This window comes from Watersipora subatra, chromosome 5, assembly GCF_963576615.1.
Source record: "Watersipora subatra chromosome 5, tzWatSuba1.1, whole genome shotgun sequence".
In the NCBI taxonomy this organism is placed as follows: Eukaryota; Metazoa; Bryozoa; class Gymnolaemata; order Cheilostomatida; family Watersiporidae; genus Watersipora; species Watersipora subatra.
The window spans coordinates 4,945,902-4,956,621 of record NC_088712.1 but is presented as its reverse complement, the minus strand read 5'-3'; the positions used below and the strand labels follow the sequence as shown (position 1 = coordinate 4,956,621).

Here is a 10,720-nt window from a genome sequence, read left to right as displayed (position 1 = left end):
AATCTGTGTCATGATTGCATGGCTATATATTTATTCTTTTTCTGATCAAGCAAATATGATATAATAACAGGAAATGATGTTGTACAAATCTTATTGCAAGTCAACTATTGTGTTGTGATTTCAGACCCGAATCCTCCTTCAAAGAGGAGAAAATAATAGTAAGTGTGACAGCACTCCAGCGACTATTTCACTGTCACACCTGCGCCCTCCCCTGCTCATTCACGATGGTGCGAGAAGGCGGATGGGTAGAGTTCACGGTTACATGTGCCTCCTGTCACCGATCGTACACTTGGGAAACAACTGCCAGGGTGAACAGAGCTCACGTCATCAACCCCCTGCTGGCAGCTGCATCACTCTTTTCTGGCGGATGCCTTACGCAGAACCTCCGTTTTCTGTCGCTCCTGAACATCGCAATACCAAGCCACAGCGTTTGCCTCTACCAACAAAGAGAATACTTACATGGTGTGAGTGTTAATATTTACTCATAAACTTGGAAAATGTGAGTAAAAGCTTGGCACACTAATTGAATAACAACATTTAGAAACAATTTTTTTCTTGAAATGAAAATATGTCATCCTTCAAGCAAAATATATTATAATTCAAAATTCTGATTCTTCATCATAATATAGCACAAAAAGGGGGAAGAGGATTCTACATTCTTAGACTAATGATAATGATACAAATTAATCTTGTATAATGAAGTTTTACAATATTTTACAGTGTATTGCTGAGCAGTACACCCTGCATAACGAGGGATTGATGGCAGCAATCGATTGGGAGCTTGATTTGGCAGGTGACGGTAGATGCGATAGTCCGGGGCATTGCGCACTATACAGAGCCTACACTATGATGGATCAGAGCTGCGGTTTAATAGTCAGCAGCCATCTTGTCAAGGTAAAACTTTGACAGTTTTTACTTCACAGCCTGACAAAAACCCAAATTTTTTAGTAGTTATCAATACATAAACATGAAGTTGCTCATCTAGCTAAATAGTTCATTCAAATAATGTGAAAGTAATTGTTGGTCGTAACTTTCTTTACTTTGCAGTCAACAGAGACCACCAGCGCTAACACCATGGAGCTGGAAGGCTTCAAGCGATGCCAGTCTGATCTAATTTCCCACGGCCTGAGAGTGAGGTCCATTACAACGGATGTTGTTACAAAGGTTGTGTGCATACTGCAAGCTTGTGTTTTGGCTTATGCCGCAAATTTGTCGCCGTGAGCGACGGCCTCTACCTGCATGCTTGGTGTCTAAGATTCGGGCTCTTTTCCCACCAACGGATGATGACGAAGAGTTTGCAGACTTGCAAACAAGATTTGCGGCATAAACCAAAACACAAGATTGCGGTATGCACACAACCTTTTCCGAGCATTTGGCGATGGCTCTCCAAATGGGAATAGATTATCTACCAAAACAACTATTGAAAAACAATAATTGCTGATCATCAAAATAATCTCGATCTTTATATAATAAAATCATAAAACTAATACACTCTCTACTGTAGTAAGTGTACAAGCCAAATATACCAGTTCTCCTTGTGTTCCACGAGTTCAAAATATGTGTGTTCAACTGATGCATTAAATGTGTAACACAAGAATTGTAGATAATGCTTGACACATTAGCATAGCCTTGGTGTTGTTGGCATTAAATGAATATCCAACTCACTATGATATCGCAGGTAATTATTCCACCTCAACTCAAGGGGTGCAGACGCCACAAATTCGTTTACACCAGGATGCATACGCAGGCATTCATGCTCCCCTCGGTCAAGGAGACAATGCGCAAACTCAGCATAATGGCAGCACAAACATTCAGGAAGAGATGGCATGTCTTGACAACGCTCGCAGGCACACCACTCTGTAGCCGGTGGTATTAGCTCCTAAAGAAATGAACAGATATGTCTATGCAACCATAGCTAATACATCAGGTCGATGTTATCCAACAGTATATCAGTACAGCACTAGATTTAAATATTAAAATTGTTAATGTTGTCATTCGAGAAAAATCTAATTATTTTTTCGCAATATTGAAGCGATAATTATCATCATTAAAATCATATATAATAATATTCGTTCTATCACTCTCAAGCTAAAACTATTACTACTAGCTAGCTTGGCACATAAGAGCTGGCTAGTGGCGGTGCTTACTTGCTGGGAGGTTTGATTCTGTTGAGGATCTTCTTCAGATAGAGCGTCAGGCTCGATACGCCAGGGTCTTAACTCTTCAGAATTTGACATTTTTTATGATCGCAACTCAGACATGAATAGTCGAACGGAATGGCCAAGCCGAAACTGTAAAGTAGCGAGCATCTATATTTGATACGGGGTCTTAGGTAAAACCCGAAGTGATTATCATAAACTATTGCTACGATAAGTTTGATATTGAGCTTTTTATTGGCCTTTCAATTCACGCGAGAACATCACGTGACAAGACAATAACCATACAGCGCGTATACGTCATCGAAATCAAGAGATTCCAATCTACGGCGGCTTTTTGTTTTTGAGCTTTTAAGAGCTTTTAATCACATTTCCACATATTTGGCACCTACCACACAACAGAGTAAAACATGGCGAATCTTTTGATACCAAATAACTGTAATGTGAATTTTGTTGCAAGTCAACCTTTAACATAATGTCAGGAGCTATGTTTTGTAAAGTAGTCCATTGATTTGGATGCTCCTCGCATCCTCAGGCCATCAGGTTTTGTCCATTTTAATCTTGAAACATTTTAGCCGTCAGACTTTATCTAATATGAAAATCAACTAAAAATGGAAGAAAATTGCTGATACTTTCTAGCAAAATAGTCTAAAATTTCGTATAAGTTTCTGTAAGGGTGTGAGACTATTTATACAACAACCCCTCTATGCTAACATTGTTAGGAAACTAGCAGTAGATGTGAGTCAATAGATACTGATGACTTCGAAATAATGAATACAGATGACTGTTCTTATAATTGTAGAATGACTGATGAGTCAAATACGTAGAAATACAACACGGAGAGCTTTCCGAATATTTTTTATTGCCACTAATAATATATTTAGTTATTGAATCAGTAATATGAACTTTGGATTTACTATATAAAACAATAATATATTGTGTCTTAAATGTGTTAGACAATATGAATGCATTTAGATAATATGAAACAGGAAATACTAAAAACAACAAACATATAAGTAATGAATTAACATGGTGTTATTGTTTATAAAGCTAGTACAATATCAACTTCATATGCAATTAGCTTTGATGTACTAGTGCACTAATACCAAAAGTATGTCAGTTTAATTCAAGGCATCCAAACCGTATTCACATATTTAATTCTTCAACAGAAAGTATTGCCATGTGAAGTTACTACTGGCAATATTATATGATGATTGTTCTTAGAGCATGAGGAACTCCATGATGGTGGTTAAAAAAGTGTCAAAACAATTGTTATTATCAATTGCTTTGACGAGAAATCAGATCGTAATTCAAAAATGCTATGAAATGCAAATTCTCTTCATGAACCGACCAATCAGAATGAGCAAAGTGAAGGCGAAGGAAGACAACTCTTGATGACAAAAACATTAAACTTTGTTGTGTACAGCAAATGAGTCTTTCTCCTGAGCAGGAGACAGCTACATCGAAACCATTCTCACAATTTGGGTACATCTCTTTTAGCTTTTGCAGAATAGCTTATACTTTATAATAAAAAAGAGAAGACAACAACTCAGAATGATGAAGCAACAGCTATGGTTGTAGCTGAAAGACTGCTATGTTCTTGCTGCTGTAGTTAGCTACAATTAGTCTGTCTTCAGAGATGTCCATGTCAAACACTTTACCACTCTCAATAGCGCTGTCTGTCAGCTCTGAGACTACCTCACCTACAATATAATAAGTATAATCAACAGTCACAGCATATTCCTGGTTTCAATACTTTTTAGTAAACTTTAATACGATTTGTTTGAAGGTTTACATTGTATTCTTCAGTCACTTACAAGAAAAGCTAGTTGAAGAGTTATCTTTCCTCAACAAAAATGTCAATCACCGCGCTGCCATAGAACTGCACATATGCTCCTTACAGCTAAGTAGTTGGGGTGTCTTGAAAGACTGTTGGTTTAAAGTAAATTTTCTATCTAAGTTCTAAGGCTACGATCTGCAACTTCACGCCTTCTTGCAGAAAAAAACCTTCAAAAAGTTATATAGGCTATTTCATTAGTCTTTGTTAGAAAAAATTGTTAAATTTTTATTCATGACAAGCTTCATACTTCAACATAATCACTTCCTCAGCTATGTCCTACCTTATAGGTTTATGTTTACACTAAGCTGACAGTACAGCCCTAGCCTAATTATTGGAGAGCAAGCCTCATCTCGCTGGACAGGTTGCCCTTGCAAAGGCCCATCTTACAGAATAAAAATAGACCGATTACCAGCTGACTGAATTATAATAATCGTGCAAATAACTAGTTCATCATATTATGCTATCTTGTATAGTCATAGTAATGTTGGCATGATGCCAAATACCAGCTATTAGGGTAGCCAAAGGAAACTGTATTTGTGACCTGCAGTTCCAGACTGGCTTATATGGGTAAGCAAGCAAGTATACAAGCTTCATTGACAAAATAAAGTGAATTGGTTTATACAAAGATTTGTATTACAAAGATAAGATTCCACTTAATTTATTTTACTTAAACAAGCTGCCAGACAAAGTATGCTTGTCTAAAGTTGAGTTCAAACTCTACAGAGCGACTGAATATGTGACCTCTCATGTGAAAATCAACCAAAATGAGGGATTTTTAGATTTTGAGTTAGTAACACAGCCAGATGCACAATTTTGTGGAGAATTTAAAGCATTTTGAATTTTTGAGTTAGCTTAAGTAGTTCACGAGATATTGCAAATTTTCGGAAGGCACGTCAGCAAAAACTGTCAAAATCTGAAATGGAGAAAATTGCAAATAAAGACGCGACACACAGAAATAGGTTGTTTACGTTAGGTTCTCCTTGGATACGGCCATTTGTATTTCACTGACTGAGGTGAAACTTGGTCTCTAGGGTAAGTAAGCATGCTAAAACAGTTGGTGTACACCATTTTAAGGTCAGGACAACAAAAGATTAGTAAACCCTGCTTTAAAATTGAAAAAAATTTGGACATTTTTATGCATCCGTACTTCACACTAACCGCACATTAGGAATAAGATGAGAAGCTCCTAGGTATATCACCACTAACTGATAGGCTTCAAGATTTAACATCACATCTGAAATCCATACTGAGGTTTATTTTGCCAAAACGTGAGTTAAAAAAACAAGGGGTATCAGACCCAAAACCACGATTACATTCCTATTCACATCTGACTCAGAAAAAGGCTAAAATTTATACTATGGTCACGTTTTAGGCCTTTTACCATGAGGCTTCGGGCAAACTAAATCCTCAGTGCCAAGACGGCAAAATTCTCGAATGTTAGTATGCAAGTATTCTTGGCGGTCATAGTCTAAACCTTCAGGTCTTATCACGTGCGGCAGTCCATTGATACCTTCGAGTCTTACATCATACATCATGGCATGGGAGTCTAGATACGTCTGAACTTTTACTTTTCCTAAACAAAACAAAAACATGGCTGTGCATCAAAGTGACTCTGGTAGCATGGTTAGCAAACAGTACACACAACAATCTATGAGAATAACCTGTCATTGTACCGGGGTAAGCTTGGATGAATGAAAACTTGTGAAAGCTCTTAATTCCTTTAATTTAGAATTATATCCTTAATTTCCTTTAAATTAAATTCCTTTAATTTAGAATTTTCTTTAATTCCTAATTAATTTAAAAAAATTTTTAAAAATGAGCTAATGAGGTTATTGGCAACGGATTCTGACTCTGACACACTTTTACAAGTAATAGACTTAGTGATCGTGTGACCAAGGGATTGATTGCTCATGCCATAGGGTTAATGTCAGCAGGCAAAAAAAAATAAACACACAAGCATTGACACATTGAATAAGTCATGTGGCAACTGGCAATCAATTATGAGTGAAAACACACCCAACTCAAGCCTGTGAGTACGACTGATCACTGAGTCATGTATTGTAGGATGTAATTTTATGTGACTCGGGGAGGCATACACTGAACCAGCAACTAGTAAGCTATTACACCCATACTATTATTACCAAAAATAAACAGGATAGATCAGAAAAAAATTTAATAAGACTCACCATGATATTTAAAGTTGCATCTTGACCTTTTTCTGATCTTCTACTTATGCTCGAAAGGTTTTGTGGTGTCCCCATCATCCACACAAGTAGAAATTCGGCCCATGATAACCAAATTTAACTCGGTCTTTGAAATTCCTTTATTGTAAGTCAGCTGACAGAAAATCAGAGTTCTATCAAATTTGTTGATGCAGTCACACTTGCAACTGAAGCTAATAGGTTCATCAGACACCATAGGATGAGCTGGTAAGCTGGCAGCAGGTGATTCGGAGTCATTAACCGGAGTACTATACGATTGAATAACAGTTTATCATTCGGTAAGTTCAACATCGTCTTCTTGCCATCAATAAATTCGGGCATCCCAGCTTGCAGGCCATCAGTAACATGAAAATCTAGATCTCTAGACATTGTTTCTTTGTATGCAGCATCAATTTCATCGAGCAATGTGCCAAGTTCCTCAGAAAAAAAAAGTTTTTCGAAATTTTAGTATCTTCTCGAGTCGCCATTTTGATGACGTCACGATCGCATAGCAACGACTACGATCGTAAATTTTCGGTATAAAGAGCCAATGAAATCATTTTTTGACTTCAGAAATGAATTCCTCACACTCTGATTGGTCTAGGGTGACATAATAAACAAAGTAGCCATGTGCTCCCCAATAAACCTAATGCAAACTTCGAAGCTCCATTACTAACGATAGTGAATGCCGACTTTTGGTCGATTTTCACGCGAGAGGTCACATATAACTTGCTTTAGTTTTATTTATATTGTTTATAGTAGCATTAAGATGACCACTGCACTCTTTTTACCATAGTATCATAAGCAATAGTAGAGTAAAGGCAATTTTTTCATTAAAAACTCAAATTTATGAATGTTTTTATTTTGCCTCATTGAAAGTATGTCCCTCCAAACATTTAGAACACATTATAAGTGCCTCTAATTTCCCATATAGTAGCAGGACTATCAATAGTTTTATTTATGATTTTGAGACCTCATGATAGCACAGGCTATCATACCAATAAATTATATGATATTCAGTTGATCAGTGACAGAATACTGAGCGTGCAGACAAATCCAAAATTGTTGGCTAATTAATGAGAAATAGTGAGAATTATACAGTTACTGTGAATCATAAGCTAATACTAAGTCTATAGCAAGCAGACTATCAGAGCTCTCTATTAATATGTATAGTGTTTAATTTCACTATGAGAAATAGTCATGGTAGCATTACGTGTGTTTACATCAACACTGTGTATCTACTAGTATATCTATCAACTACTAGATTGTACAGTATATTTGTCAGCACAACTGCTCACACATATTCTGTATGTCATTTATAAGTAAACTAACCTGTTGAACTATCCAGTATTCTTATAGAGCTGCTGTTATATGCTGCCGCCAGAATATATCTCTCACCATAGCAAGCTACACCTAGTGGATGAGGCACATCTTTACAAGACCATTGCAGCTGACCTTGAGAGATGTCTATCAAGCAGATTTGAGATGAAGCATAGTCAGACACAACTACCTTTTCTGATCCTGAAACACAGAGTGAGACGCAATCTTGGCTGAGCTGAGGACAGGAAATGTCATTGAGCTTATTCCCTGTCAGTGAGTAAATGATGAGAAGCTTGTTATTTCTGTCTGGAGCAACTACTTTGTCACAAGTGATGGCTAGTCCTGCTATGGAGTAGCTTTTAATATAGTCATTATGGGTCCAGAAAGTGACTTGCTTTCCCTGTTGATCATGCACATAGATGGTCCAAGGATTGCCACACACTGCTGTATATAGTCTGTCTTTGTAGACCTCCATTGCTCTAGGGTAGTTGTTGAATGTGATGAATGAGCCTTTTACTTGGTAGTTGCTGTCAATAGTAGCTACTGCATTATTAGACATTCCAGTTACTATTTGAGAGTTCCAGAGTCTTGCTGAATAAGGATATGATGGTAAAGAGACTGTGCGAAGGAGTTTGAGGGACTTTGGAAGAGGTTTAGAAGGTTGAAGCTTGAGTTGCTCATCAATTAGAAACCCGTCAGTGGAGACAACTCCTAGCATTATCTCACAACTACCACCTGTGAATAAGGGAGAATGCATTGTATAACACTTGCAAGAAAAGATAATTGAGTGTGAACTCTAATAGTGGATATGAACATGCTTGTCAAGTTGACACTCAAAGAGTACCGCCATAAATGTATTTATATAAAGTTTGTATTTGTTTTTGTTATAAACAACCTGATTTCAAAAACAATTGTGCGAAAAATTTATGTACTTTTTATTGTTTCAAATAGCTTTTTGTTTCAATCTATCCCAACTAACAATGACATTCCTGGGATGTTCCGTAAATTATTGTAAAATAATATTTCACGCAAACATTTTTATATTTTACTACAAACATTATCTAATGATCATTGTAGTATTATGTTCTAACGATGTCGCAAGAATATTGCGAAAATTGTTACGCAAAAATACTATCATAACGTTCAGTAGAATGTTACAAGAATAAACTTTACTAGCGTTATCATAACGTTGTTAGAGAACATTAATATTGAATGTTCCAAGAATGTAACTTCAAATGTTTGAGTATAATGTATATATATGAGTATAATGTAAACATCCATACAACATTTTAAAGTAACAATCCTGAAACCTTGATCGGACATTGATTTGAAGGTAAAAATGATGGTACACCATATCATTCTAGTTGCATGTCAATGTTATATGAACGTTTCTGCACAAACATTGCAGGATAACACTCTATGAACATTACTGGGACATTCAACAACAATGCTTTCTGACAACGTTACGATAGCGTTGGCAAAGCTTACTTTGTAGCGTTTTATATAGAATGTTACAAGAGCATAATGTTCTAATAGCAATGTTATGAATATGTTCTATAATTGTTTGTAAATGTCCAGCAGTTACATCCAATCAATGTTTTAACCGTAACAATTGCGGGCTGTTAGCTAATAACTGCATTAATGATGAAGTTTTACGCGAGATCATTTGCTGAACATTCATGCCACGTATTTCCTACAAAATTGCTAAAATGTAGCGGGAATTACTTTCGAGCAACACATTTCTCGCAGAGTTGTGGAAAATACATTCCAGCAACGTACATGTATTTCCCATACTTTTGCTGGATCGTTGTTTAAAGTACATCCCAGCAACCATTTCCCCGAATGTGATGGGAAATACATTCGAGCAACGAATTTCTCACAACATTGCTGAAAAATTGAAAATGTGTCTACAGGCAATCTTGGGCAACGTTGCTATAAAACATTTCTGGAACTTTTCGGAACATTTTTGGAACGTTCTTCAAACGTAAAATTGTTTGTTGGGATATCGTACATGGCAGAGAAAGCATCACAAGCTATAAAAAGGCAGTTCTCAATAGAAAACTAAAATAATGTTATATGACTATTTTCTTTTTTGTAATTATGGTCAACAGTTACTAACCTTGACCATAATTGCACCGAATATTATGCAGTAACTATATTTGATTACTTGCTACCTATTGTCATTATGATGAAGTATTTTTTATAACAACGAGACACTGATCAGTACATGGTGAAGAACTTTGCTAGAAAGGCAATATACCCCAGTATGCCCTCGAGTTACTCTGACCTGTTATACAAATTATCTGCCCAATGATGCAGAACATGATGAATTTTCGGCTGTACAGTGCTCCATATTACTCAAGTTGGAGTTACTAGTTACTGTGAAACCAGAAGTACTGTACAATGGTCCAAAAGAGCAATGCTCCATACAACTGGAAGCAGATAAATGACACAATTTTAGCGATGAATAAGTTGAAGTTCAGCAAAACATTTAAAAATACGTACTAAAACTTAGCTTACATACATGTTTGGTAAGCTAAGTTTACTTATGGTAAACTCAACCTATAGGTATATGCTATACGCCTACCTTGAATGTAAAAACTGAATACATTGTGTACTGGACATATTACATAGTATTGATGCAATTTTTGAAAAATCTTAACTACTGAACACACTCAAGTTACTGTAGGTAAAAATAGTTAATAAGTCTGAAATATTATTTTAAAACCAATTTTAATATGTACAGTACGTATATTGAATTTTGGTGATTTTTAAAAAGGGGTCTTTGCATTAAATATTTACTTTTGGTTATTATAGGCCTGCATACAAAATTCTTGTTGGGGATGCCAACACTGGAACAAATTGAAATTATATGGTAAGGGTCTACATCATTGTAATAAGGGACGCAGGTTGTTCATGACAGGAATCTAAAGCTCACTTAGCTCACTAGAACCCGACTAATTTCTAGGCAATTAGCCTCAAATACAACACAATTTTCAGACAGTATCCATAATTCAAATCACTACTAAAATAAACGAACTTGAAATAATTTACTTATTCAATCTGCACAAGAACCAGCCAAGTCTGCACTTTCAAATAACATTACATTCATATAAACAACTCATATCCATTTTATGTAGAAATCTGTCTCAAAGAACTCAGTTTCAGATAAATTCTATAATGGAAAAAATAGCGATACATTG

The 10,720-nt window shown here is 36.1% G+C and overlaps 1 protein-coding gene across 1 annotated transcript; it reads right to left on the bottom strand.

Moving 5' to 3' along the window:
* Window positions 1-272: 272 nt before the first annotated feature.
* LOC137397000 (uncharacterized) lies at window positions 273-2,263 on the bottom strand. Its single transcript, XM_068083284.1, has 3 exons — window positions 2,148-2,263; window positions 1,666-1,879; window positions 273-436 (listed from the first exon to the last, which is right to left on the bottom strand). The coding sequence occupies exons 1-3, from the start codon at window positions 2,235-2,237 to the stop codon at window positions 351-353; spliced, it is 390 nt and encodes a 129-aa protein (XP_067939385.1). The 5' UTR covers window positions 2,238-2,263; the 3' UTR covers window positions 273-350.
* Window positions 2,264-10,720: the final 8,457 nt, after the last annotated feature.

Bases quoted from the DNA above. Each gene is read 5' to 3' on its own strand.
- LOC137397000 (XM_068083284.1), bottom strand. From the start codon at position 2,237: ATGTCAAATTCTGAAGAGTTAAGACCCTGGCGTATCGAGCCTGACGCT. The intron at 1,880-2,147 runs GTAAGCACCGCC...TCATTTCTTTAG, and splicing joins AGAATCAAACCTCCCAGCAA to GAGCTAATACCACCGGCTAC. The intron at 437-1,665 runs GTGAGTTGGATA...CTTTGTTGGTAG, and splicing joins TAATTACCTGCGATATCATA to AGGCAAACGCTGTGGCTTGG.